The sequence below is a fragment of the Emiliania huxleyi genome (assembly GCF_000372725.1).
Source record: "Emiliania huxleyi CCMP1516 unplaced genomic scaffold EMIHUscaffold_3, whole genome shotgun sequence".
NCBI classification, from domain to species: Eukaryota; Haptophyta; order Isochrysidales; family Noelaerhabdaceae; genus Emiliania; species Emiliania huxleyi.
Window position 1 is genome coordinate 1,961,964 of NW_005199770.1, and position 27,687 is coordinate 1,989,650.

Below are 27,687 nucleotides of genomic sequence, written 5' to 3' on the forward strand. Positions count from 1 at the left end.
TCCTCCGCCGCCGCCGCCCTCGTGCGCGCACTGCTGCCGCCACCGTCAGGCAGAGAGCGGGCAGTGCGGCCGGCAGGGCCGAAGTAGCGCTTGTACGCCCTCCCGGGAAGACCTCTCCTCTCCTCCACCACCCACCCCGGCGGAAGGTCGAGAGGCAAACGACGACCGCCGCCGCCGCCGCCGTAGTTGTCGTCGTCGCCGCCGCCGCCGCCGCCGCCGCCGATTTGGCTGCCGCCGCTACTGCTGCTACTGCTGCTGCCGCCTCCGCCGCCGCTGCCGCCGCTGCTGCCACCGCCGCCGCCGCAGCTGCCTCCGCCGCCGCCACTGCCGCCGCCGCCACCACTGCCGCCGCTTCCGCTGCCGTCGAGGATTGGCTGCCTGCGCGAGCTCGCCTGTTCACAGCCAGACGTGTGGGGAGACGCTGTTCACAGCCGTCGGGTGGCCCCTCTACCGCAAGCTCGCCTCCGGTGCCCTATGCCTCGCCATATCTCGCCATATCTCCCCATATCTCGCGCCTCGGGGCGGTGCCCTATATCTCGCCACATCTCGCCATATCTCCCCATATCTCGCGCCTCGGGGCGGTGCCCTGCGGCGGCGGTGCTGGCGATGCGCCAAGCCTCCTTCCTTGAGCGCGCCCTCGCGCCACCAGGGCCGTGGAAGGTCTTCCAGCTCCTCGAAGGCCCTTGCTGCACGGCCGCCGACCAGCCGGGAGGTAGCTCCGCCTTCTCCTCCGCCTTCTCCTCCGCCTTCTCCTCCGCCGCCTTCTCCTCCGCCGTCTCCTCCGCCGCCGTCTCCTCCTCCTCCGCCGCCTTCTCCTCCTCCTCTCCCTCGGCCGGCGCAGCGGCCGCCGAGCTCGGCTCTGGCGGCGGCGGCTCCCCCTCCCGCGGCCTGCAGCGGCTCAGCTGCTCGAGCGGACAGTCCACGCCCTCCGCGTTGCCTGGAAAGAGCACTTGCAGCCCTCGGCCCTGGTACGGCCAGCCGGCGGCACGGCGCACCTGCCCGCGCGCGGCGTGGCGAAGCCGGTCGCCGTCGGGAAAGGAGTGGCTCGGGCCGGCGTAATAGACCAGCTCGCCGGCCTGGTACCCTCCCGGCAGCCGATGCCTCGACGCTCCGACAGGCTGCTTCACGGCTGCCTCGGCCTCCTCCCAGGGTCCCGCCTCTGCCCGCCCCGCCTCCGACTCGCCTACCGCATCCATCGCGGAGGCTCCCTCCGCACGCGCGCCCTCGGCCTGGGCGGCCGCGGCCGCCGGGCCGCCACCCGACTTGCGCCGCCGCGACCGAGGCTGTGACACTGCGGTGGACAGCGTGAGCCGAATGCGGCCGTCGGCACTGGTCGCGAGAGAGGCGCAGACGCGGCTTCTAGCGGGCGCAGCCCGTCGAAAGCCGTCCGCGCTGCGCCGCCACGGCCCCTCACCTTCCGAGGCACGCTCCCTCATCCGCTGCACCCGCGCAGACTCCGCCGCGTCGTCGTACAGCGCGGTGGCCTTCCGCTCCCGCCGCGACCCGCCAAAGGCGACGTTGCACATGCCGGTGTGGGTGCGCGAAAGCGTGCACCCCCAGAGGCCGCAGCGGTCGGGAAGCGCTACGTAGCGGACCGTGTCCATCTGCCGGCAACGGCAGTTGTTGCTGCGGCAGCAGTCTCGCGCCGTTAACAAGAAAACGATGCGGATTTTTACTAAACAATTTTTGAAGTCGGGAGACGGGGCGGAAGGAGACGCGAAGACATTGTGGAAGAGGGCGTGAAGCGGCAGGGGCACGCGCGTCCAGAGAGGCGTGGGGAAAGAAAAACAAGGAAAGGTAACGAACCTGATGGAAGGACGCAGTTGCCAGTTTCTCGCGCCGTAAAAACATTTTTTTTGGAATGTAACGAACCTGATGGAAGGACGCAGCCATGATGGGCAGAGATGCGGCTGAACTCGAGTCCCGACGGCGCTCTATCGCGCTCGAGGTGGCCACTCTCGCCGCTCTCCCGCCACCTCTCGCCTTTGGCTGGTCCGTCGGCCTGGTCGGGCCTGACGGGATGGCCGCGCTCAGGCAGATGACCCAGCGTGATGCAGGCAAGCGGCGACGGCCAATCACGCCGACGCCTCCACAGCCACAGCCTGGTTCTCGCAAGAGCAAGCCGCCTCGGCAGTGTAGCGAGCCGGGTGCCGTCGGGCCGACGCCGAGTACGAGCGAGGCATTTCGGAGCATTTCGGAGCTCAAGCGCGGGCGAGACTCGCCGATGTCCCGCGTCCACTCGATGCGGACGCTCGCGGCGGCTGAGACGCTCAGCTGCTGCTTCACGGAGACTGGCTGTTCGCCCATTCCCTTCCCGCTCTCGCCCAACTTGGCCGACGCTTGCCTCGGGCTGCTGTCGACGCCAGAGCTCTTTGGCATGGCGTGCGCCGAGTTGCCGCCGCCGCTCGGGCTGCCGCCTCCGGTTCTCCCCCACTAGTACTGCATTCTCTCTCCGCGCATGTACTGCATTCTCTCTCCGCGCATGTACGGATGCCTGTGGCTGCGGGTTCTTTACCGCTCTCGTCGTTGCGCACATGCTTTGTGCAGTGTCGTCTCGACCAATCCACCATGCACAGGACCAGTGAACCCTCTGTCGCGTCACCGAGACAATCTTGCCGCCGAACTCATACGATTCTAACCGCATTCATTTGTTTTCGTGCATGAGTCGTGAGTGATGAGCGTAACGCCCCGATACGTGGCGGGGTCCGGGGAGATTCCCACTTCTCGACTCTGACCTCGCGGACACCCCCAAAATCACTGCCGAGCCCTCTTTCCGCCGATGCTGCCGTCGCCATCCTATGCGGTCCATGGGGGCGGCTGGTTATGGAGAGGGCAACGCGAGCGAGGGGTCTTCGGACATGGTATCGCGGGGGGTTGCGCGCCAGATCCGCGCCGACAAGGTCCTCGGCGGCGTTGATGGCGCTCTGCACCATGCCCACCGGCGCCGGCTGGCACAGAGTCTGGAGCATTTTCACCGGCCTGTCAGGACCGCTCGCGCCGTCTACCGTGACATAGTCATGAGTCCAGGCCAGCTCCACGACCATATCGGGGGCGAGTCGCTGCGCGACAGCGAGGTGCTCATGCAAATCGCGCTCCGAGACCAGGTGCTCCGAGCCCTGCTTCACGAGTGTGACCCACTTGGCGTGGGACGAGGCGTCGTTCTTCTCGACAGAGAGCTCGTCGAGCTGTGCACCGCGGCGCGGAGGTGTGAGAGGGCTACGCTATGGCCCCGCCCGCATCCCGCCTCACCCTCACCGCCTCCACCCTGATCCCGCCTTCTCCGCCGCCGCCCTCGCCGCCGCCGCCCTCACAGACCGCCGCCACCGCCGCCGCCCTCGCGGAAAACGCACCAGAAAGCGGAAGACGGTCATCTCATGCCCGCAGTCGTTTGGGCAAAGCGAGGTACGAAACATGCACGGGCGGTGCTCCGAGCCTCTGAAGGTTGCCTTGGCGGTATAGCTCACGAGCGTCTCGCGCTCCACCGCAGGGCCCGCATCAGCAGCGAGAGCCAGCCGCTTTACGGGCCTTTGGGGCCCGCTGTCGCCGTCCACCGTGACATAGTCGTGGGACCAGGCAAGTTCCACAACGGCGTCGCGGGAGAGGCTCTGCGCTAACTGACTTGAGACAAGTGTCTCCAGAGCACATCAGCACGTCTGGCAAAACCGCGAGTCGCGGGATTTCGTTCATGACGGGCGCAAACTCCTACCTGAGGACGCTAAAGGTGAAGACCCAGCCGGATGGCACTATCTGCCGAGACTCGGCCATGACACCCCGCTCTTGTCCAAGGCGAGCGTCACCGCCGCTGTGTGCGGATTGGCTCCGCCTCCCGCCGAGTGCACTGTCAAGTTCAAGTGAGCTGGGATGCTAGGGAGATCGGGCGTCCACAGCCGAACAAGTTTAGCCTCTCAATAGGTGCGGCGATGCAGCGGTCATGGCACCCCCAGAGAAGGCGCTCACCCCAAACCACATGGCCCAAGAGCAGCTGCCGAGCCTCGCTGACATCCCATTGCATCACGTCAACCCGCGGCCTCGCGTTGCATTCATGACGGCGTGGATCAACGAGCCGGCGGACTTCATCGGCGAGCCTGTGCTAGAGGCGTTCGAGGATGCAACGTCCACGGCGAGTCCCACGAATAGCCCCGCCTTTGCACCTACCCGGAATCTCACGAGCGTGCCCTACCTACCACAGGTTGCGTTGGCGAGTGACTTCTACGGCCATAAGGTCTCCACGCCCCCCTTCACTCACCCACCCGACCCGATTCACAAACTTCAGCCGTGTGGCGTGTGCTGACTAGGTCGCATCCAAGCCAACAATCTTGTGGACGATCCAATGAAGGTTGAAGGACGGGCCCACCCGCACGCGCACGAACCACATCATGCTCCCTGTAGCATATCGCTCTTTTTGTTGTAAAAGTCTCCAGTCCCTCCGCCTGCATTGCTGGGGACACTGGTCAATAGCTTCGTTCATCCGGTCCACCTGTGCGGGCGTCAGCATGTCAGGCACGACCAGGTATCCCTTCGTCTCGAAGAAGTAGCGTTCGTGCTCCGACAGGCCGTGCAGGCCGGTGTCGGGACCGGTAGCTGCAACAGCTACACTGCCCAGTGGCGAGCAGCAGATATGGAGGTGAAGCTTGGACAGACGGCCGGCTGCAGGCCCAGTAGTGGCGGCGGTAGGGCTGCTACGGTCAACCATGGCTTCAGCAGCCAACATCTTGGCGCAAGCCTTGGCCTTGTGCTCCTTCACTGCCCCTGGTCGCCAGCAGCCGTCCTTCTGCGAAGCAAGGCAGGCGGGCGGCCGCAGCCCGCGCCGCCATGCCATGCCTGCTGCTGAGGCACGCTACTCTACTAGGCAGCTAGTACGCACAGTCGTACGGGGCCTTGAGGCACGGGGGCGGTGATTCAGACCCCCAACACTTTTTCTGACGTCAAAAGCATTGATATCAAAAGTAACGGCAAGTAATAATATGACCCCGATTGACATGTGCGATAAGCCAATTGTCCTTATGTGTAACCGCTCCCCTATGGGTCATATGCAATAGCGCCGCCCGCTTTTACAATAATCGTGTGACTGGCTCATCTGGGACATGTGCATGTGCATGCACATGTACATGTGCTCGGCTGTGCAGTTGTGTCCGGAGCGCCGAAGGCGGGCCGGCCACCTCGCGGCTACTAGATAGCACAACTCGTGACATGCACATGCACAACAACATGTACATGTGCATGCACATGTGCATGTGTGGTGAATGTATTGTCGTGTTCACAGCACGTGTTGTACTCCGTCAACCAGCCAGGCGGCGCTGGCTACGGCTGTCGATCTAGCGGGCGCAGGCAGCTCCAGCAGGCAATGACCGCGGCAGCGTCCTCTCCTGCTCTCAGAACGCGTCGCGTCCGCCAGCCAGCCATATCTTCCAGCCAGCCAGATCCTCTCATTCAGATCCGCTGCTCGCGGCTAGGCTCCCACCACAACAGTTGTACGTACGGCTGTGCGGCCGTACGGCTCTACGGCTTTACTAGGCCACAGGAGCAGCAGACGTGACCAGCTTTCTAGGCACACACGAGGACATCTGTAACTATGCTACAAGGGGAGAGCAGCTGGCATAGCGACTGCATCTCGTCTCACAATACAGACATACATACGTTTCATTTGCATTCGATTCTAGTAAAATTTGCACGCAGGTAATTCCCCCCAGTTGTGGATGTCAGCTTCGCGGAAGGATGCGTTCTTGAGCACCTCTGCAAACCAGCTGCCGCTCATCTTGGGTGTGCGCTTTTGCATGCACGTTCGATCGTTGCGCGCCCCACAAAACTCAACGTGCGTGATGCCAAAGCGTTGCGAATAGCCGTCATTCCACTCATAGTTGTCCAGCAGGCTCCATGCAAAGTAGCCTAGAATGGTGGGCTTCTGCTTGGAGAGAATGAGTGGGCCGTTTTCATAGGTACCATCTTCCGGCACATATTTGGACATGTTGCCGATATACTGCCGATAATACTGGCATCGTTGCATATCGTTGATTGCATCCTGCTCCGTTGGGTATTGTCCACCCCAGCCATTTTCCGTGACTACGATTTTTAAGTCCAGCGCAGCATACCGAGCAGCGATCCAACGCTGCAACTTCGGCAAGCCGGTAGGGGTAAACCGGAGCCAACCTGAGCCCGGGGCGACTGGGCCGATCACATGCCCCGTGACGTGGTTGATAGAGCCCGTGCCAGCTGAGTTGTCCGTCCCAAAAGAAGGAGGCTGCTGATCGGGGGGCGCGGCACGCCATGACGCACTCGCATTGGGGCACTCAGAACCGACGTCCCCGACAGCCCACGCGTAATGCGACGTGTACATGTTCTGATAATATACACTGCCATGCGCGCCGCGAAGGAGTACTTTGTCTTCTGCGGAGAGAGATGGCAGGCGGGGGTGTGGCACCGCCTTCGCAATCTCGGGCGCCCAATCTCCTGTGGCCAGCAGGTCCCAGAAGAGGCCGATCTGCCACACGATGGCGTTCGCGGCAGCGTGATGGTCGGCGGCGCAGCCGGAGACGGGTTCGAACCAGTCAGCGTTGGCGGCGAAGCCCATGGGCGAGCCACCGTCGTACGCGCGGTACGCCTTCGCGTGAGCCCGCATCATATTCTTGGCGGCATAGTACGGCTCGATCGTGTCGTTGCCAGCCCAGCACAGGCTGCGATCGGCGCATCGGCCCGGCGCGTGCTTGGCGGGCGGGGCGTAGCCAACACCGACCACCGTCAGCGGCTCGTTGAGCGTGATCCAGTGATCGACGTAGTGGTCAAGCCTCGAGGTGACCACCTGGGCATACTCCGCGAACAGATCCGCGATGGCAGGGCAGAGCCATGCTGAGCCAGTCGTGTCCCTCGTATACTGGTTGGTCTCTGCGCACTGTGTGAGCTGGGCCCACTCCTCCACGACGAGCGGTGTGTCCCAGTGCCACATCGTCACCGCGACGAGCAGCCCCGCAGCCTTGAGCCCCTGCAGCACCTCGACGTAGTGCTGAATCCCTGCCTCGTTCACCGTCGGCCGGCTGAGTGAGCATGTTTGATGAGCCGTAGGGCCCCCCTGGCCGCAATCTCCGACCAGCGAGTACGACAGGATGCGGGTCCAGCTGAGGCTCATGCGGTAGGCGTCAAACCCATAGTGCTGGAGCAGTTCAGTCGTTTGAGGGAAGTTCGCGTAGTCCCTGTCTGCGATCTTCCCACTCTCATTTTTGTGCACATTGGGCTCCCCGTTCGGTTTCCTCGCAGGCATGGCGGGCGACATGTTGTCCGTGTCGAAGGCGTCCCAGACCGATGGCTGGCGCCCGCCTGCCTCTCGGAACCCTTCAATCTGGTAGGCCGCCGTCGCGGCGCCGAAAAAGAATGGCGGCGGCGGCGGCGGCGGTTGGGGCACCGCCGCAGCGCACCACGCCCGCTCCTGGGCGCCGCTGCACCCGGCGCGCCGCAGGTCCGCCTGATGCGAGCCAGCGCAGTCGTCGCATTGCCGCACGGTTCCAGTGCGTGGGCATAGGCTCTCCAACGTGCCGGTGCATGAGAGCAGGGCAGACGAGGAGGTGCACGCGCTGAGAAACACGCCGAGTACTAGTGCTGCCATCCAGATCCACCACGGCCGCCAGCAGCTTCCTGCCGCGGTCGCCTGCATGGCTGCTGGCGATGTCGGGCGGGCTCATGGAGGACTAAAGACCGTGATCCATCGGCGACACAAGATCTTCGGCGGTGTGATCTTCGGCGGTGTGCCGTCGGACCCCTCGGGGGTGGGGCGCATGGGGGCGTTTGTCGCTTGCGGCAACACGCTGCCACGCGCCCGCGAGACGTTCTGGGCGTGGAGGGCGGGGACAGGGGCGGGAGGGTGGGGATGTGGGACCCGCGGACGGGGACCGGGACGGTCGAGGCTGTCAAGGGCCAGTACACGGACGCAGAGGGGAAGTGCCGCGTGGAGGCGCTGCTCTTCGAGGAGTTCGGCGCAATGAGCGCGGGGGTGGAGGAGCTGCTGATGCGGGTGGCTAAGGTGGCGGGCCGGAAGCTCACGTGGTGGCAGTACGACCAGACGTCGTGGTCGGCGCGCGAATGGATGCCGTTTGCGCTGCAGCGTCCAGCGACTGTCGGTGCAGCTCTGGACGGCGCTCGCGGACGAGGCACAGCGCGCCATTGGTGCGGCGTCGCGCGACCGCGAGGGACCGCGGGGGAATGCTAGTGGGATGGGGGGCTCTAAGGGGAAGGGAGCGGGGGGCGCCCAGTAGGGCGCCGGCGCCCCAGCGTAGAGGGCCGTGTGTAGCCCTCTTTTTGGTATTACTCGGTCACACCGCCATCGCCGTCGGGGAGAGGGGGGACGACACTGCTTCGGCAGCGTGCACCTCGATCCTGTACCGTGTTTGTTATGACCCCCCCCGATGAACACATCAGTGAGGGAGGGCGAGACGATCGAGGGGTCCCGTACCATGCGGAATCGGCCCTATCCAGTGCTCAAGTGCTCAATAAAAGACCGTGATCCTCAAGTCCGGTCCTCGTCAGCCCAGACAATCGGAGCGGACGGACGCATATTTGGCCTTTTTGCGGCAATGGCGGGCCGATGGGACACGCACACGTGCGCGTGCTACGAGGACCCGTGCACCTGCTGCACTGTCTGCTGCCTCCCTTCGGTCGCTATCGGCCAGCTTGCCCACAATGTCCTCGGCTACCCCTGCGTGCTCGTGACGCTCTTGCTCTTCACGCTCTTTGCGATGCACCAGTCTGTGCAGTCCTACATGCGAGATATGCCCTTCGTTGAGGACCAGACAGACAATCCCGTTCGGTGCTACGTGCCCCTCAAGCTGGCGCCTCCGCTCACTAACATGACCGCCCTCCTCGGAGGCGATGAGGAAGGGAACGCGTGCCTGCCCCACCCGCTGGTGACTGCGCTCAGTTCAGCCAGGTGGATTCTCTACCGACACAGACCGCCTACTGAATTGCATAGTACGATAGCATGATCATGCGCTGCATTTAAGCTGGCCGCTTCCCCTCTTGGTATGCCCTTCACGTTTCTCCCCTCCCTCCCGTCGCCCGCCCAGTTTCTGTGCCATGTTTGTCTTTGTCCTCGTCATCCGTCGCGCGATCCGCAAGCAGGACCGCATCCCGCAGGAGCACTGCGCCGACTGCTGTGGCATCAATGGCGCCGAGGACTGCTGCTGCGCCTTCTGGTGCGGACCTTGCTCAACGTGCCAGATGATGAGGCACCTGGGCATGCATGGCAAGCACTATTCTGTGCTCTCTCCGACGGGGACGGCGTTCGAGGAGGATGAAGGCGAAAAAATGTCCATGATGAAGGTCTGAGCTCTGACTTGGGCTCGCCGGGGGGTGACTTGGCCCCGGACGAGGCTGACGTGTTTGGCTTTTCGTCGCCGCTACCGTGGTGGTGCGCGGGGGAGATACTTCCGATATGCAGGCCCATGGCCTTCTTCTCCGCAGACTGTTGCATGTGCGCTCGCGGTAAGCCACGGACCAGCCTCGGGAGGGGAGCGAGAAGCCGAGAGGAGACGGGGACACGCCCACAGACTCACAGGAGATCGGACGGGTCCCCTCCAGCAGCTTCTTCTCACCTTCTCAGCACGCCGCCACCGGCACCGGCGCGCAACACGCGGCGGTGTGTGTGTGTATGTGTTTGGGGGGAGGCAGGGATCGAGCTCGAGGGGGCGACAGGCGGCGCTTTTTTATTGTAGTACCGAGGGCTAAATACTGTACGCGCGCAGCACCGACTGCCAAGGGATACGCGAACCCCCCTTCAACCCGCCCGCCACTCCGCCAAAGCTCTTGCTGTGCGACTCACAGCAGCTCACGCCTTCACGCGGCGGCGGCGTCATAGAATTGGATGTACGACTCCGAGACGGAGATGAGCTGCGGGTGCACGCCGTTGCAGTGCAAGTCCTGCATCTCGTACCACGAGTCGTTTGCCTTGAAGTGCACGAAGGCGCGGTAGGCGCCGGTGTCGGGGGGGCCGTCGTGCTGGATCGAAGACATGAGGTGGTACTTGTGGCTTGCGCCCGCGGCACGCTCCTCCTATGGGGAGATGTGGGGAGATGTGGGGAGGTACGGGGAGATTGCGCCCGCGGCACGCTCTTCCTCGCTCATCTCGACGTAGTTGGAGAGGTCGAGGTTGCGAACCGGGAAGTTGACGATGGTCGGGTTCTTCTCGAGGAAGTGCTGCGTGTTCTTTGAGAAGCGCTTGATGTGCACGATGAGGTACCGCGGCAGCCTCGTGATGATGTACCGCCGCTTGTCCCCATTCATCATCTCCTGCGGCGTCTGGCTACATGGCCGGGGGGAAAAGGCCTCACCCTCACCCTCACCCTCACCCTCACCCTCACCCTCACCCTCACCCAGGTGGCGCTGCAGGCTTACGTGCCACTCGTGGCGTGCTACGTGCTGCAGGGCGTTGGCCGCGCGTGCTACGAGGGCACCAACAAGGCGCTCTACGCTACGCCGACTTCTAACCCTCACCCGTCAAACTTTGCGAGGCACGCAAACAACGGCACCTGCGGGATGATATGGGGAGATATGGGGAGATATGGGGAGATATGGGGAGATCACAACAACGGCACCTGCGGGATGATGTTACGCTCGAGCGCGTCCTTGAAGAGCGGCGCGGGCGGCACGTCGACGGTGAGGTAGAGGAAGGGAAGCTCCCTCGCCGTCGCCTCCTCCTCCTCCGCCTCCTCCTCGCCCTCGCCACGAGCCTTGAGTGTGGTCACCTTGACCGAGCCCTGGAAGGTGCGGTGGATGATCGACGAGCCAGCCTTGCGAGTGCCGCCGAGCGCCGTGTGCAGCGAGTTGAGGAGCCACGCAAGGAAGTCCATCGGGTCGCACTGCTCGCCTGATGAATGAGTTCACTAAGATGAATGAATTAATTAATCGGAAGTCCATCGGGTCGCACTGCTCGCCAATCTTAAAGCGGTTGGCAGAGGCGGACATGATGGCTTGCAGCAGCTCGTGGGGCGAGACCTGGCCCTTGAAGTTGTGCGGCGACCTATGGGGAGATATGGGGAGATAGTTGTGCGGCGACTGGTGTGATCTCGTTGGGTTTGGCGGCGGCGGCGGCGGCGGCGGCGGCGGCGTGTGTGTGTGTGTGTGCGCGCGCGCGCCGCGCGCGCGCGCGCTCCGAGATCGCCCGAGATAACGCGGCGCGCAGCTCCGAGATCGCCCGAGATAGCGCGAGATCGCACCAGATCTTGCGCACCAGGGCCCCAAACTCTGCCACGAGCGGAGAGCGCAGGTGCGCGTAGTTTGAGGGGAGGAGGAAAAAGTCGCGCAGCGGCGGGACGCGCGCGAGGGACTGGACGACCACGTTGACCGAGTCGGTGCCCTTGATGTTGTTGAGGCCGATCAGGCCGGGCATGTAGTCCGACCCGTCCACGCCGCGCGCGTACACCGGGACGCTGTCGAGAGTCGAGACCGCCTCGGGCGTGAAGGACGGGTCGAGCATGTCCTGGATGTCCTTGAGGGAGGAGTCGATGACCTCGTACCCGTCGGGGAGGCAGTACACGCGCCCGTCGCCCAGGTTCATGTAGACGTGGTGCGCCTCTTGGAGTGCGTGCGTGTAGCACTGCGTGTGCTTGCCGCGGCCCTGAAAGTACTTGCCGCAGACCAGGCACGCATAGACGTTGAAGTTGTTGCCAGACACCGAGCAGGCCTTCTCGAAGTCGAAGTCGAGGACGAGCCGGTTGATAGTGTCGAGGTAGGGGCAGCGGAACCCAGCCTCCTCCCAAGGCTTGCGCTTTGCCATTGCAGCGAGCCGCTCGCAGGCGCGCCTTCAACAGGAGAAAAAGAATTTTACCCTCAGAAAGAAACGCGCGTGGTGTGAGGAGCAGGAGATTCCAAAATCCGGCTCGTGCAGGTGGGGACCCTGTCCTCCTCCCCCCATCCCTCGTTTGGGCTGCCCATACCGCGTTGTGTGTAAAATCGGCAGGCGGCGGCGGCGTCGCTGGACGAGGCAGAGGAGAGCGTGTGAGTGAGTGAGTATTCTTGATACGAAACCACGACGACACACACCAGTCGACTCGCGACGCGACAGAGGAAGAAGCGACAAGAGAGAGAACGACGAGAGTGGGACGACCGCGAGGTGGCATGAAGGTTGCAGCGAGAATCGATCTCGGCGAGGACTGACTGCATGCGAAGAGAGATAGGAAGAGGCAGACGCCCAAGGGTGGGCGACGGCTAGCGCACCGCACTCCTCTCCTTAAAATCAGTTCTCTTGCTCCAAGCGCTTGCGCTTCGGCGGTTAGTGGTGCACTAACGTCTAACCTCCGAGAAACCCTTCCAAGTGCTCCTTGAAAGTCATGGAGAAGAGACGCGAGAAGCGGTTCTCGAGGTTCTCGAGGTGGATACCCTTTGGCCGCGTTGGGTAGCGAGGATTGGTGTGACGCGATCCACGCAGGCGTGTTTTCTGACGGCCGACCGTCAGTGCACGGAGTTGCCCCTTCTCCGACTGCCCCGGCTAGTTCCCGAGGTCGTCGGGTGTGGCCCCTTCGCCGCCCGAGACCTAGCGCGTGCGTTTGTGTGTGTGTGTGTGTAAAATCGGCAGGCGGCGGCGGCGTCGCAGGACGAGGCAGAGGAGAGCGACGCGACAGAGGAAGAAGCGACAAGAGAGAGAACGACGAGAGTGGGACGACCGCGAGGTGGCATGAAGGTTGCAGCGAGAATCGATCGGCGAGGACTGACTGCGAAGAGAGATAGGTGAAGAGGCAGACGCCCAAGGTGGGCGACGGCTAGCGCACCGCACTCCTCTCCTTAAAATCAGTTCTCTTGCTCCAAGGACCAAGCGCTTGCGCTTCGGCGGTTAGTGGTGCACTAACCTCCGAGAACCCCTTCGGGTCGCTCCTCACCGCAAACCCTGTCAGCAGAGCGTGTCGTCGTCATCTATCTCGCGTCCACCCATACCGCGTTGGTGTCCAGTCCGAGCCTGACTGTTCTTCACCTTCCTACCATACAACACATAGCAGAGTCTTCCTCCTACTGGAATTCTGGAATGTACGTAAGAGCCATATACAACGAAAATCCCTGTGTGGTGGCGGCGTGCCGTCCTCCCATCCCTCCCTTGGGTTCGCTTTTCTTTCTTTTTGTTTCCAAAAAAGCCGCAGTGTGCGCCCGCCCGGCTTTTGAACGTTTCTCCCAGACCTGCCTGGAAACAAGCCGTCATTCTTCACCTCTCTCCCTACCTGCTAGTTGGGGAGCGACCGTGGGGGGTGGGGCGGCCTTGAGCTTGGATCTCGCATCGGAACTCGGGAATTGGCTTGTCGCGCGACGGCGCCGACAGCTCTGACGCGCGTCCCCAAGCGCCAGCCTCTCTGAATGGCGGAGCCCCCAAGCGAGCCAACCGTTCCAAAGCCAAACGAGGTGTACATCGCCAACCGCCGGAAGAAGCTGCAGACTCACTCGTCTCTCAAGACGAAGAGCCGGGGCATTGGGGCTGCGCTCCCCCACGACTTCAACATGACGTTGGCGATCAACGGGGGTGGCAACCATGCTCTGTCGGGAGGGTACGGCGTGATGCGCGGCCTTGCCAAGAAGGGGGTGTTGAACGACTTTGACGCCATTGCCGGCGTGTCGGGCGGGTTCTGGGTCTCGGCCATCTATCTGTTTGGCCACCCGGATCTGGAGGAGACGGAGGCGCAACGCGCGCTTCTTGACACGGACCGCGATCACGAGCCTGAAGCGATCTCGACGGGCGACCTGGCGAAGCTGTCCGACAAGACGATGGGGTATGCTGCTGTAAGGAGGTTTGGGGGGCGCGAGTGTTGCGAGCTGCCGTGGTATGGGCTGGCCGGTTGCTTCAGCCGGTGCGGCATAGGAAGCTCCAACTGCCACTCTCTGTGGGTGGATGCGATCCACCGCACCTTCCTCGCGCCATACGGGATCAAGAAGAACAAGGTGCTTGCTCCCAGCGAGGCCGACGCGAAGAGTCTGGCTGCCGCTGCGGACGATGAGTACCTCTGGCCACGGCTGAGTGGCAAGTCCGCTGCCAACCCCACGGGCGAGCAGCGTGGGCCGTTTCCGCTCGGGACCTTTGCTATGGTCATGCCAATTGGCGTGGCCTCAAACAACGGTTGTCGCCCCCCTAGCCCCCCTCCTTCATAGCCCGACGGCTAAGCCTTGACGCAATCCCCGCAGGCCTCGATGTGCTTCAAAAGATGGGCGAGGAGGCGGCGCAGGGAGGCCTCACTGCTGCCATCGACGCCCGCGAAAAGTACCACGGCGTCTCGCCGGTGCCCTTCTTTGGAACCACTGCTGCGACTGGCACGATGTATCAGTCGGTTTATGTCAACGCGGCCGACGGCGAGATGCAGGGCCCGACGGAGATGAGCTTCCCCGACAAGCAGTGCGGCTGCTGCAAGCCGCCTGCGCCGGTGCGCTTCAACAGCGTTGCTACCCCTCCGAGCCAGGCGGTCCCCAAGACGCTAAAGCGGCCTTGCTGCTGGCTCCCCTCGGCCAACAAGATGTCGCTGGAGGTGCTCACCTCCTTCTCGAGCCACTTCCTTGCAATGTACCTGAACGAGTGGCCGGGCTGCATCAGCTCCATGCTCAACCCATTCTTTGGGGCCATCACCGGCCGGCTCTCGGTCAACACCGCGCCAAAGGACGCCAGCCTTGCGCCGGGTGTACGTTCGGAGGCGATGTGCGACTTTGCCGACGGCGGCGTTGTCGACACCACGGGCGTCGCTGCGAGCATCGCAGCGGGCGGCTCGCGCAAGATCATGACGGTAACGTCACCAGGGACCCCATTCCGGCCGTGCCCAAGGGAGATCATTATCGCCGCTATTCAAGCCTCCACTGCGGTGAGGCAGAAGTACAGCGGCAGGATCGCGTCCAAGGCGGCGGAGAAGGAGATGCGCACCCAGGTACTGAAGAGTCTGAAGGGCTACCTCGACTGCGTCGGGCCGGACGGTTGTCCGGTGACCGACTTCAACCTCGCCGCCCTCTTTGGCATCTTCCCCGCCAGTGCCGTGGATCGCGACCCGTCTGGGGTGATGCTCTACGTGACCAACCAGGTCTTTGACTCGTCGCGCTATCCGGATCTTCTCGAAAAGTTCTCGCAGCTTTACGACCAAGGCAGGCCGCTGGTCGCCACCATCAAGGACATCCAGGTGGTCGACAACCCCTTCCACGGCACCTTTTCCACGCGGTCGGACGGCACGCCCAACACGGTCGACCTCACGGTCATCTACTACCACTTGCCAGGAGAGCACGGATACTACAAGATGAAGAAGAGCGGTCAGATTGGCGCGTGGGTCCAGGACGACGGCTTCATCGAGGGCTCCTGGGCCGCGCGCGTCGGCCCGGAGGTGCTCAAGCTGGGCGGCGAGAACTTCCCATACCTCCTCACGATCGGGCAGAACCTCTCGTTCTCGGGCGGCTGCAAGATCGATGCCTACTCCAAGGAGCAAGTAAATTTGTACGGCTACCTCGGCGACTTCATCGTGCAGGACGCGTGGGAGGAGGTGCTCGAGCCCTTCTTCTCCAGCTAGTGGGGCCGCGCGAGGCAGCCGGATCGACGCGCGAGGTCCTGGTAGGAGGTGGCGCGGTGGGCGCCGCGCCTGAGGCATCAACCTACTGGCTCGGGACACGGCTCGTGTGGGTCTCGGGAGAGAAGGGAGTGACCCGAGTGTCGAGAGAGCTCCTCGAAAGGATGCGTGACTGCAACGCGGCATGTTTGTCTCCGGTACTCAACGTCGTCTGGGGCAATGGGTAAGCCGTCTCGTCGTATTGGGTAAACTAAGAGTAGTTTCTTATCCGCAATCCGGTTGTATCTATTAATTTTGTCACAAACAGCGCCAGTGCACGCCCGTGCACGCGCGCACAACCGCAAGTCCCCACCATCCGTTTGTGCCTGTTATCGGCTAATATCGGGCCGGTGGCTGCGCCACGACAGCGCCGTCGCCCACAGCAGCTGGCACAAGTTGGCCCAGAGGACGGCGTGCGACTTGGAGACCAGCCCGCATGCATTGGCCAGCTGTCCGGGCCCGACGACGAGCAAGTGGTCCCGCGCGGCAGGGCGCCACTCGCGTCGCAGCTTTTGCGCCGCGGCCCTCGAATCGCGCGCGCCGGTCGAGTTGGTGGCAGCGATGAACGCGGGGATCGCAAAGGCAGGGGCAAACACGGCGTGGTGGAGTAGCAGCCTGCCGAGCAGCGCGCTGGCTCCACGCCCGAGCTCCAGCCGCTGCAGCTTGGCGTACCATCTCTGCAGGATCGCGCCGTCGATCACTGAGCCTAGGCATGCGCACGTGAGCAGGCGCGGAGCGTCTACCTCTGCTCTCGCCTCGATGACGAGCTGCGAGATCGCGTCGCCAGAGCCGCCGATCAGAGCCGCGACGGCCGCCGGTGGTGCGAGCCGGCACACGCCGCGCCCGTGGAGCATCCGCGAAAAGTAGACGCGGGTGAGCCAGGCGCCGCGAGGTCGCACGAGCCATGGCATGCCGAGCGATTGGGCCAGCGATTGGGCCCGTCTGCGTGGCCGCAGCCTTCGCGGGCTGCTCGGTGTGGAGAGAAAGAGTGTGTTTCAACGTTTGGAAAAGAAATTTGCGGTGCTCATCACCATGCTGGGTTCCTGCTGCGAGGAGTTGCGTCTTTCTACGTCCGTCCCGCCGCCCGCCGTGCGGCCTGACTCCTCATCGCCCACGAATGTAGGTAGGTAGGTAGAAAGATGAACAACAGTCAGGCTCGGACTGGACACCAACGCGGTATGGGTGGACGCGAGACAGATGATGACGACACGCACGGGCGACACAAAGACACAAACAGGCTCACAAGACACACAACCAGCTGGCTGCCACACACCCTGAGTTGGCGTACACATAACTCAGGGCCACATTCCCCCTATCGCCCCCCCCAGCACTCCCGAATGTCGTCGTGTAGTCGGATGCCGCGCCACAGGCGGCGGGCGGCGGGAGCGAAAGCGAAGAGGCGAAAGGCAGAGGAGGGCGGTGAGAGAAGGCGTCAGCTGTACACGGAGCGAGGGTCTGTACCGAGGCGTACAGGAACGATCAAACCAAGATCACCATCGTCCTGAAAGGGACAAAGCTAGATCTATCGTCCTGAAGGACCACGACGAGACGCCGTCCAGGACACATCCCTCTGGAACAAGGCATCTCGACTATCGGACAGTACTCAACAGGGACATCTCTCTATACACGAATGGGGTATTCACACTCCCAACAGGCCCGTTCCTCGGAGCTCGGAGCTCCAGTGCAGGTTCCCCGACGCCAAGGCTAGCCACTGCTAACCATTCACCTTCCCATTGCTCTCGCGCTTGCCCCGCCGCATCGCACCGCCGCAAGCTGCACGCCTGGATCCCCGCGACGCCTCTTGCTCGCGAAGCCCGCCGTGCCCGAACCGCTCCCGGCGAGCGATGCGCCCTCGGGCACGGCCTGCACCCCCCTCAGCCTGGCCGCGCCCCCCTCAGCCTGGCACCGCCTGCACCCTCCCGCTCGCAGGTGGCGGCCGCTGCCGCGAGACGCGTCCATTTCTGCCCATTCGCCATTCTTATCCAGCGCCGGCCCTCCCTTCCTGTCTTCAAGCCACAACCCGCTCGCTCGCCAGTCGCCGCCCGAGGCTCCAGTCCCGAGCGCCGCGGACGCGACAGACAGCGCGTGCCGGCGGCCTCGTCTCGACGCTCACGCCGCGGCGTGCTGTCCGCAGGCGCAGCCCTACTCTCTCCGGCTCGACCCTTCCCGGTCAACAAGCTTGCGTCAGTCCTGCATCGCGCAGCAGGTTTTTGATTTCTTTTTCTGTCTTTTTAGGCGAGGTTGCCCGAGGTTGCCCGAGATTTTATTATATGCCTTCATAACCCGCATGATCCCTCATAAACAAAGGGCATCTTCTTTGACTCTCTTTCACACGGTTGTGATCGCGTAGGCGTGTTCCTTCCGCTGCGCTGCCGCTGCGCGCGCAGAGGTTCCGAGATCTACCCGAGATCCCAGCCGAGACCGACACAGGATTGCGTAATTACGCCCTCACTCATTAACGCGGAACGCTCTCCCGTCTCGTGGTTACTATTAGGGACTAATCACAATTTAGTCACACGTGTCAAGTCTGTGGCAGTTAGCCATTCTCACTCAGTAGTTGGTGCAGCAGCTGCAGCGCTGTACTGGGCGCCTCAATATAGTTATAATTCATAATTGATGATTGCTTTTATACTCATCCGGCCGTATTGACTCATTAGCGTGCATATCGTGCGCTGCAGGCTAAACATGCTCGAAAAGCTCAAACTCGAGTTCGTGCCGGCCGCCGGTAACAAGCTCGTTCTCAAGCTCTCTCCTCCTCCGCCGCCGCTTGCTGACAAGCAGGCATATGCTTGCGTGCACGTGACACTGCGTTTCTTGCAAGATTAATCCTCTCGCCTTCTGGCTGACACAGGTTTCGCTGGCGGGCAACACGACCGTCAAACCTCCCAGAGGCGAGGCCGCCGGCATCCAGTCCGAGGGCGACCCTGCTTCAATCGAGGACGTCTTCCAGTCCGAAGGCGAGCCTGCTTCGCTCGAGTATGTCGGCGTCGTGTTTGCGGCGTCGGTAGGCGCTACGTTCGACTCATCCGCCAAGGCCGCGCGGCGCCTCACGTTCACCGTCGACAAAACCTCGTGCCCGCCACTTCCGTCGCCGCCCCCGTTCGTCATCGACGCTGCCGGAGGCAAGGCCGACAGCATCGAGCCCGCGTCGTTCAAAGACGTCATCGGCGACGGCGGCGGGACGGCCGTCGCGTCCGAGGGCGAGTCTGCGCCGATGGCTCCCGTGAAGGTTGGCATCACGCTTGCCCACGACGTGCGCACGCCAGGTCACGTGCGTATTCTCCCTCGCCCACAGGCGTGCGGCGCCAAGAACGACGTCGCGAAGGGCGTCCCCGTGGCCAAGTCTGTCGCGGAGGCCTCCCTCGATGAGAGCATCCTCAAGAAAGACTTGGCCGCGGCAACGGCGCCCGCCGCGGAGGTCGACTCGGACCTTGCCAAGGCCATGCTTGCCGTCGACCAGCCGAGCGCGAACGCCGTTTTCTGGTCCAAGCTTGCGCGCCCGACCGACCCGCCGACGGCCGCCATCGGCGTCACCAAAAACGCCCCGCCGGCTCTCAAGCCGGTCACCAAAGACGTGCCGGCTCTCGAGCCGGTCACCGCCGGCGGCGCGCCGCTGCCGTCGATCGAGGAGTTTGCGGAGAAGCCCGCCCCGGCGGCGAGCGCCTGGCACTCTGCGCGCGGCCTCGCGTCTGCCGACCCCTTGACCCGCCCCGCTTACTTTGCGTAGGGCGACGCCGACTGGACCGTCTCAGCCAAGGAGTTTCCAGAGGAGAAATCCGTCCCGGTGCGTATTGTCGCTCGCACGCTGCGGGCACACGCGGAGCTCAACTATTGACGCACCCACCGTTTGCGCGTGTGCACAGGGTGTCTCCGAGTGGACGACCCCCTCGAAGTCGCGCCGCAACAACGAGCGCAAGGGGGCGTCCGCCCCGGTCGACTGCAGCAACGGGTACGGGGCCCTGCTCGGGGCGGGCGGCAACGAGGGCAGCGGCACCGGCACCGGCAAGCGCTCCAAAGTGACGCGCGGATCCACGCCGTCGACCGCAAACGCGGTGCCCGCCGCCTGCATATGTGGCCTCTCCCCGGCTCGCCGCTCACACGGCGACTTCTCGCGCCCTCCGCTTCAGGGCGCGACGGTCATCATCGAGACGACCACGATCACCACGCTCGAGGGCTATGCCACCGGCTGGTTCTCGTGGCCCAAGATCTGCCCGCTCCGCCTCTTTGGCATCCTCGCGCTGATCTGCCTCGGAGCCGCGTTTGCGCTCTCCTCGTACTCTGCCACCACCGCGCTTCTCTCCTCGCGGTGGTACGACTCCCCGTGGCCGACATCGCCCCTCGCAACCGTCGCAAAGCCGTTCGCGCCGTCATCGCTCAACGGATTCTGCGAGGTTGGCGACACCAGCTCGTTTGCAGACATCGCCTCGTTGGACAGCGTGCCCGCCAACCACCTGGTGTGTGCTCGCTCGTGACCACGCTTGTGGCCTCCGCCGCCCTCCCCACCTCTTCACCCCCCCCCCTCCCCCGCCCTTCCGAAACAGCCAGCCCCGGGCTCCACGACCGACGAGACGGGCTTCACGATCGCCACGGCCCACTCCAAGATCGAGGCCGATCAGACGGGCATAACTGAGGGCGGACCCGCTCTCACCGCCGTCACGTCCGACCAAATGACCTCCAAGCTCAGCGGCGCCTACGCCAAGCTCGCATCCTTTGTCGACACTTCCGGCGCGACCAAGATCGGCGACCCCTCACCTGAGGCGAGCTTCACGACCGCCACGGCCCTCTCTGCGGCCTCCCTGCTCTTTCTCCACCCATGTGCGGCCGTGCTGGCGCTGCTCCTCGCGGCGTGCCGCGGGCTGCTGCGAGGGCAGCAGATCAAGAAGAAGAAGGTGGAGGGCTGCAGCCATGCAGCTGGCTCCGTGCATTTGCTCGCTTGTCCGCGTGCTCTCCGAGTTTGCATTGCGATCATCTTCCTGCAGGACGCGAGCGGCACATCAGCGGCGCCACCGTCCGCACCCCCGATCGCGCCACTAATCGCGCCACCACTCGCGCCACCAATCGCGCCACCGGTCGCTCCTCTAAACGGCGCCGAGCTCGACAACTCCTACATCGATCCGTCGCCGTCTCCCGAGCTTGACGGCCCGTGCTTGATCACCGACGGCGGCTCGTGCGCCACCTCGCCCAACTTCCCGAACGACTACCCTCTCGATGAGGGCTGCACCATCTCCAACCTGCCGCCGGTCGGGCTGGACGTGATCGCCTTTGACGTGGAGGGAGACCTCTACCCTTTCTACGACTACGACGGCGACGGCGACACCGCCAATGACTGCTACTTCGACCACCTTGTCGTCAACGGCGTCAAGTACTGCGGCACCTCGGGCCCGGCCGGGGTCGTGCCGTCGGATGGGACTATGACGTGGGTCACCATGTCATGGTCCCCGGCCAGGCCAGGCTGGAAGGCGCGCGCTCCTTTCTCTGCTTCCCCGCACGCTGCCCCTCCTAGCTCTCGCGCTCACCCAGCCCTGGTACCCAGCCTCTCCCACCCTTCCTATAGGTGTGCTGGGCTGCAAGGCCTCCCTCCTCACCTTCCCCTCCGACGCTGCCCCCGCGGCCCCCGCGGCCCCCTCTGCCGCCGTCGTGGCCACCCTTTCAGCCGCCGCCGCCGCCGCCGCCGCCGCCGCCGCCGCCGCCGCCGCTGCCGCCAGCTTCACCGCCGCCGCCGTCGCCGCCGCCAGCTTCACCGCCGCCGCCGCCGTCGCCGCCAGCTTCACCGCCGCCGCCGCTGCCGCCGCTCTCCCCCGGCTATGTCGCAGCGACGAGCGAGAACGAGCTCCGCTCCCTAATCGAGGAGGCTACTCTTACTGCTGCCAACGTCTCAATCTACCTTCCGCCCAGTGCGCATTTCGAGCTAAGCAGCCAGGTCACGTGCACCTCCACCATCAAAGTGACCGTTGCGAGCAGCGGCGAGGGCGCGACGCTCGACGGCCAGGGAGAGACAGGGCTCTTTTCCCTCTCGGGCGGCTGCAGCCTCACCCTGCGGGGGCTGACCCTCGTCAACGGGAGGGCGACCACCGGCGGCGTTGTGCAGGCGTTGGGCGCAGGCGACGTCGAGATCATCGACGCGACCGTGAGGGACTGCTCTGCTGAATGGGTGCGCCGCGTAGAGCTAGCAGCCCGCCCTGCAGCGCCGCACGGCAGCGGGCGAGAGATAGACAGGGCCACGCTGTCTCACACCGCTCTTTTCTCAACCGCAGTACGGCGGCGTCGTCTCAGCGGAGTACAGCGGTGCGGTCTCAATAATCAGCTCGACCATGGTGAGCTGCTCGGCTGGCTATGTGCGCCGCGTAGAGCTAGCAGCTCGCCCTGCAGCGCCGCACGGCAGCGGGGCGAAAGATATTGACGGCCACGGCTGACTCACCCCGCTCTCTCCTCGCGACCGCAGTACGGCGGCGTCGTCGACGCGTATTATAACGACGGTCTGGTCTCGATAATCAGCTCGGCCGTGGCGGGCTGCTCTTCTTACTATGTGCGCCACACCGCTCAGAATAGGTAGTCTCAAGACAAGACGAGAGTGACAGCCGCCTCTCGCCTCCCCTCACAGGGCGGAGCTACATCCATTGGGGAGGCGAGACTCATCGTGACCGACTCCACCGTCTCCGGCTGCAATGCCTCGCTAGGCGGCGCAGTGTACGTGGAGTCGGGCTCAGCCAGCCTGGACCGCTCCAGCATCTCCAACTGCATCGCCACAGAGTACGGCGGCGGCCTCTACTCGGAGGGCGGGCGCACCTCCCTGAGTGACGGCACCCTCATCAGCGGCTGCTCCGCTCCTACGGGACAGGGGAGCTCCATCTTTCTGCTCGCTGGCGAGGTCTCCTACGCCCTCCCCGCCCCGGCCGGCCACTGGCTGCCAAACGCGCGCTGCGAGGTGTACCGGAAGGCGTGCGCTTACGGTAGAGCCTCCGATTCGCCAGAGCAGAAGGCTTGCCTCGAGCACCGCGGTGACTGCGCGCTCACGGAGAGCAATGCGACCGAGCCCTCGTCGGAGGAGAAGCTGGCGGCTTGCGGGCGGCACACCGACACAGACATGCGGGCGGCTTGCAACGTCACCGAGTCGTGGTACTGCCAGAACGCGACCGTCGTGCAGCAGTGCAACTGGGATAGCTCGCGGGGCGGCGACCCCTCCCTCCTCGGCCAGAGCCTCTACCAGCTGCCACTTCTGCCCGTCGAGGAAGCTTTCCCCTACGCCTGCGCCGCCGGCCTCCTCGGCTCGGCCGACCCCGAGCAGCAGTCGAGCAGCAGCTGCGCTGGCCGATGCCCCGCAGGCTCCCAATGTCCCACAGAGGCGACCTATGAGCCGCTGCCCTGCGATGCTGGCCACGTCTGCCCGGAGGGGACGAGCGTTCCCCTTCCCTGCCCCGCCGGGTCGTACTCGAGCGCGACCGACCTCGCCGACGCGAGTGAGTGCACCGACGCCTCGCCGGGCCACTTCGCCACCACGGGCTCCACTGAGCAGACGCCGTGCGCCAAGGGCAGCTACGCCGCCACAGGCGGCCTCTCCGAGTGCGAGCCGTGCGAGGGCGGGACGTACCAGCACGTGAAGGGTGCGACGGGCTGCCTCGCGTGCGAGAAAGGCAGCTACTGCGAGCCGGGCGCCGCGGCGCCACTGCCGTGCGAGAAGGGCACATTCTCGAGCGCCACAGACCTCTCGGCGGCCTCGGAGTGCACCGACGCCTCGCCGGGCCACTTCGCCACCACGGGCTCGACGCAGCAGACGCCGTGCGCCAAGGGGTCGTACACGGACTCGTACAAGCAGGGAGAGTGCACTCTCTGCGCCGGCGGCACGTACCAGGACGAGCCGGGAACGACGGAGTGCAAGGCTTGTTTGCCGGGCTATTACTGCGCTGTTGGTGCGGCGGCGCCGCTGCCGTGCGACGCTGGCAGCTACTCGGACAAGACGAACCTCGACGCCGCGGGCGAGTGCGCGGTCTGCCCCGCCGGCAGCGCCTGCTCCACGGGCAGCATTGATCCGACGCCGTGCTCGCCTGGCACCTTTGCCGCAACCGAGGGGCAGTCCAAATGCGAGCCTTGCCTTCCCGGCACCGCGTCGAACCAAGGGAGCGACTCGTGCAATTTGTGTGAGGCTGGCTCTAGCGCCGCCAACGCTGGCCAGGGCCAGTGCATCCCTTGTCCTCATCCCCTCGCTAGTGCGCGCGGCGACGTCATCTGCTCCGTCTGCATGAAGGACTACTACTTGCTCTCGAGCGCCGACCCCGACGACATCTTCAAATCCCCGACCGAGTTCTGCAAGCCCTGCCCGCCGAACGCCGACTGCCCAGTCAACACGACTCTCGAGTCCCTCGGTATCCCGGCCGGCTTCTGGCGCGCCAGCCCCTTCAGCGCCGTGCTGACGGCGTGCCGCGACTTTGGGGGCGACAGGGCCGGCGAGGCGCGGTGCGTTGGCAACGAGCGCGGAGCCAAACAGGGTTCTCGCCATTTGGAGGAGGCGGGCTCGGACGAGTACTGCGCAACTGGCTTCACTGGCCCCGAGTGCCAGCTCTGCGCCGCGGAGAATCACTACCTTGTCGGCGGCGACGAGTGCAAAGAGTGCGCTCCGCGCGGCGCGGCGGCGGCACGCATCGCTGCCATGGTCTTCGCCCTCTGCGCCGCGTGCGGCCTCGCGGCTTGGGCCTACAGCAAGACGGAATGGCGGAAGGAGCGCTACATCGGCCGCGTGCTCCGCTTTGCCGACCGTGCCGTCTACATCTACGTCGCGATCGGACTCACGGCCAAGACCAAGGTGCTCTTTGGCTTCTACCAGATCTGCACCGTGTTGTCCTCCACCTACTCGGCGCGGCTGCCGCCAGAGTACACGGGCTGGACCGACAACCTGGCCAAGCCGGTCTCAATCGACTGGTCTGGCATTTTCCTGCCGGAGCAGTGCCTCGGCTACGGCCTGCGACTCCTCGCCAATGCTCTCTCACCCATCGCTCTCATCGCCCTGCTCATGGGAACGGGAATCGCGCTGCGGCTCCGCCGCTGGCGTGCCGCGCCGCCACCGCGCCCAATGGAAGCATCGACGCCGGGAGCCGACACCGATGCAGCATTCAACCTCGTGGAAGCATCGATGTCGGTGATGTCGGCGATCGCTGACGCGATAAACACAGACGAGGACGCTCCGCGTGCGAGGCCGTGGATCGCAGAGGCGGCCCTCGGCGTCCTCGATCTCACGCCAGCCGGCTTGGTGCTCATCTTTTGCTTCGTGCCCTCCATCAGCGCCTCCATCTTCCGCGCGTGGTCATGCAAGGTAATGCACCCAAACTGTTGATTGCTGCCGAACCTGACCCCCCTTCAGCGCTCGCCGTGTGTCGCTCGTAGGCCTACACCGTCTCTCCGCCCGACGCGCCTCTGGAGCAGGTCTCCTACATGCGGCTGGACGCGAGCATCGAGTGCTATACCGACGAACACGGATCAGTCACCGAGCTCGCCTTCGGCCTTATCGCCCTGTGGCCTGCGGGATCGCTGATCCTCTTCATCTCGCTCCTCGTCGCTTGCTACAAGCCGCTACAGGCCAAGAGGCCGAATGCTCTGACGCGGGCCACCGCCTTCCTCCACCGGGAGTACAAGCAAAAATGCTACTGGTGGGAGGCGGTTGAGCTGGCGCGCAAGCTCGTGCTCACGGGTTTCGTGCTGCTGATCCCGGAGAAGAACGCCTTTCTCCGCCTCGTGGTGGCGACCCTCGTCTGCTCCTTCTACACCGTCGTGCTCGCTGTCGCACGGCCCTTCAAGCGGGTCGAGGATAACGTGCTGGCTGTGGTGCGCCTGTGTACCCAGCCACCCCTCACCCCCTTTGCACTTGCTAAAGCCAGGCACGGCTTGGATTGCAGGCCACCAGCCTCGTGCTCCTCCTCCTCTTCCTCGCCGCGAACTGGACGAGCATCTTCCTCGGCATCATTGAGCGCTCCAGCGTCGACGACGCCGAAGCAGTCCTCGGCTTCGCTAACCTGTCTGGCATCATCAACTCGATGCTCCTCCTCGTTGGCGTGACGCTGCTCTTCTTCCTCATCGGCGCCGTCTTTTCTGCCCGCCACGCCAAGGAGGTTCCCACGATCCGCCTCGTTTCGACCAAGCAGCCGCCCGAGCTGAGCATCGGGATGGGCATCACGTGGCACCTCTTCAACAGCCACATCTGGAGTACCGGTCAAGACGCCGTCGCGGTCATCAAGAAGCAGCTCCAGATCCTGCTGCCCGGCATCAAGATCTTCCTCGACGCGCGCGCATGCTGCCCAGTCGCGTTGCATGGCGAGCAAAGCCCCTCTGACACACCGCGGTGCGCGCATAGGTAGATGACCTCAAGGATATCGGAGCGCTCGAGGAGTACATTCAGCGCTCGCAGGTCATCCTCTTCTTCCTCTCGAGGGGCTACTTCAAGTCCAAGGCGCCTCGTGCTTCTATCCTGTCTCTGAAATAGCCCAAGCACCCTTGCCTTACCCCGCGCCCGCCTGTGCGCCACAGAACTGCCTTCGAGAGGTCCGCTCGTCGCTCGAGATGGGCAAGCCGCTCGTCCTCGTCCAAGAGGCCGACCCGGCCAAGGGCGGCGGGACGTTACCAGCGCTGCGCGCAGAGTGCCCCGAGGAGCTCCAGCCCGACATCTTTGACAGGGACTGGAGGCACACCATCTGGTACCGGATCAAGGAGTTTCAGCTCGTCTCGCTCAAGATCACCGCCGAGGCGCCGCCGCCCGCAGCCAGCCGCTCCGCAGTCCTGTCCCTCTCCCGACCAACCCCACTTGAACTCTACAGGCGCTGCTCCTTTGTTCGCCCAACTTTCTGGACAGCACCTCCCTTCCGCTCACAGTGACGGGCGAGCTGCGGATCAGGGCATTCGGCTTCTCCACGTTCGCAAAGGTCTGGGCCTCTCCGGCCAACGCCGGCGCGAGGGAGCTGGCCGAGGAGCTCGTCGCCGCCTTTCCCGGCCTCACCGTCTCCACCGCCGAGGAGGCCGGCGACGCGACCCACATGCTTCTCTACCTCAACGAGCACAGCTTCAGCGACGAGCGGCTGGCCGAGCAGGTTACGCAGGCGCGCCAGGACAGGTTGCCGATCGTCATGGCGCACGAGAACGACCCGGACCTCGGCGGCTGCGAGTTCGCCAAGTTTTTTGAGACCACGCCGCAGGTGGAGCGAGTGACACCCGTCCTGAGCCTCCCCTCCCCCCACAATCCTCTCCTTCCAACGCCGCAGGAGCTCATCGCGGGCGGGCTCTACAAGGACCTCGCGCGCTCGTGCTTCCCCGGGCGCCACCGCGAGGCGCGCGCTCGCCCCCCTCGCCGCCTGGTGGTCGCTCACCGGCCGCCACGCCGCGCTGCTCAACCCGCTCCCGCGCAGGTGTCGCTCGTGCTCCTCGCACAGGGTCTCGGCGCGACTCCGGTCAAGTCGAGCGCCGACCTCCGATCGAGCATCGTGCGCCGCACGTCGACGGCCTTCCGCAGCCTTGGCGGCCTCCGGCTCCGCGCCTCAGAGCGCTCAACCTCGGGAGAAGCCGAGGCAGTGGCTTCGGCGTCGGCGGCGTCGGCATCGACGTCGGCATCGGCAGAGCACGTGTAGCCGAGTGAGCGGCGTTCAGAGCGTGGCATCTGCTGCGTCGTGGAGCGCCAGTGGGGCGGTGGGAGCCGCGTCTCCCACCTAGCGATGGCGCAACCGCAAACTAGTCGGGAATAGTAGTGGACGATCAGTCGTCACTGACCGTATCCATGACATGGACGACCCACGGTCCTGTGCTCATTTCCAGGATGCTAGAGGGGCACGGCCCGACGCGCTCTTTGCGTGAGGGCCTAGTGGGAATGCGCATTTATGGTGAGCGACCCGCGCCGTAGGGCAGACTCTGCGTACTGGCACGTCTCACGTCTGTATGAGTCTGAGAGTCGCGTCTCGCGAGAGTCGGGGGGGGGGGGGGGCGGGGGGGTCCTCGCGACTAGGTCGGTGGGGCTGGATGACGCTGTGTGACTGCCGTCAATCTTCCGTGTTTTTCTCGTTGAACAATTTTGTACATCTCTCTCCGCTCTCGCCAGACGACCGACACGCGATTCCGTCACGTCACGATTTTATCGACGGAGCGCTTCGCTTGAATTCTCCAACGCTTCCACAGACAGGGCCGCCTC

General features: G+C 64.4%; 6 protein-coding genes across 6 annotated transcripts; 3 read left to right on the forward strand and 3 right to left on the reverse strand.

Annotated features, from left to right (window-relative positions):
• Nucleotides 1–1,884: 1,884 nt before the first annotated feature.
• On the forward strand, nt 1,885–2,682 carry EMIHUDRAFT_432166 (hypothetical protein). Its single transcript, XM_005775453.1, has one exon. The coding sequence runs from the start codon at nt 1,892–1,894 to the stop codon at nt 2,435–2,437; it is 546 nt and encodes a 181-aa protein (XP_005775510.1). The 5' UTR covers nt 1,885–1,891; the 3' UTR covers nt 2,438–2,682.
• A 3,040-nt stretch (nt 2,683–5,722) lies between these two features.
• EMIHUDRAFT_52388 (hypothetical protein) lies at nt 5,723–7,372 on the reverse strand (the record flags this gene model as incomplete). The annotated part of the gene is made up of 3 exons (XM_005775454.1): nt 5,723–6,238; nt 6,308–7,028; nt 7,092–7,372. Coding segments are annotated over 3 exons (1,518 nt in total), but the record flags the coding sequence as incomplete, so codon positions are not given.
• Nucleotides 7,373–8,558: 1,186 nt separating this feature from the next.
• EMIHUDRAFT_195654 (hypothetical protein) lies at nt 8,559–9,309 on the forward strand (the record flags this gene model as incomplete). The annotated part of the gene is made up of 2 exons (XM_005775455.1): nt 8,559–8,911; nt 9,048–9,309. 2 exons carry the CDS (start codon nt 8,559–8,561, stop codon nt 9,307–9,309), a joined length of 615 nt encoding a protein of 204 aa, XP_005775512.1.
• A 373-nt stretch (nt 9,310–9,682) lies between these two features.
• On the reverse strand, nt 9,683–11,781 carry EMIHUDRAFT_461221 (hypothetical protein). Its single transcript, XM_005775456.1, has 6 exons — nt 11,196–11,781; nt 10,914–10,999; nt 10,575–10,846; nt 10,474–10,508; nt 10,096–10,282; nt 9,683–10,032 (listed from the first exon to the last, which is right to left on the reverse strand). Exons 1-6 carry the CDS (start codon nt 11,753–11,755, stop codon nt 9,817–9,819), a joined length of 1,356 nt encoding a protein of 451 aa, XP_005775513.1. The 5' UTR covers nt 11,756–11,781; the 3' UTR covers nt 9,683–9,816.
• A 4,078-nt stretch (nt 11,782–15,859) lies between these two features.
• Nucleotides 15,860–16,441, reverse strand: EMIHUDRAFT_195657 (hypothetical protein; the record flags this gene model as incomplete). Its single annotated transcript, XM_005775457.1, has 1 exon — nt 15,860–16,441. One exon carries the CDS (start codon nt 16,439–16,441, stop codon nt 15,860–15,862), a length of 582 nt encoding a protein of 193 aa, XP_005775514.1.
• Nucleotides 16,442–17,160: 719 nt separating this feature from the next.
• Nucleotides 17,161–27,133, forward strand: EMIHUDRAFT_447812 (hypothetical protein; the record flags this gene model as incomplete). Its single annotated transcript, XM_005775458.1, has 17 exons — nt 17,161–17,165; nt 18,209–18,329; nt 18,565–18,759; nt 18,826–19,122; nt 19,258–19,314; nt 19,394–19,582; nt 19,658–19,984; nt 20,099–20,419; nt 20,510–20,958; nt 23,928–24,834; nt 24,906–25,343; nt 25,415–25,816; nt 25,885–25,972; nt 26,056–26,234; nt 26,330–26,704; nt 26,771–26,863; nt 26,939–27,133. 17 exons carry the CDS (start codon nt 17,161–17,163, stop codon nt 27,131–27,133), a joined length of 4,638 nt encoding a protein of 1,545 aa, XP_005775515.1.
• Between the last annotated feature and the right edge of the window lie 554 nt (nt 27,134–27,687).

Bases quoted from the DNA above. Each gene is read 5' to 3' on its own strand.
- EMIHUDRAFT_432166 (XM_005775453.1), top strand. From the start codon at position 1,892: ATGATGGGCAGAGATGCGGCTGAACTCGAGTCCCGACGGCGCTCTATC.
- EMIHUDRAFT_461221 (XM_005775456.1), bottom strand. From the start codon at position 11,755: ATGGCAAAGCGCAAGCCTTGGGAGGAGGCTGGGTTCCGCTGCCCCTAC. The intron at 10,847-10,913 runs GCGAGCAGTGCG...CTCATTCATCAG, and splicing joins TGCCAACCGCTTTAAGATTG to GCGAGCAGTGCGACCCGATG. The intron at 10,033-10,095 runs GAAGAGCGTGCC...ATCTCCCCATAG, and splicing joins ACTACGTCGAGATGAGCGAG to GAGGAGCGTGCCGCGGGCGC.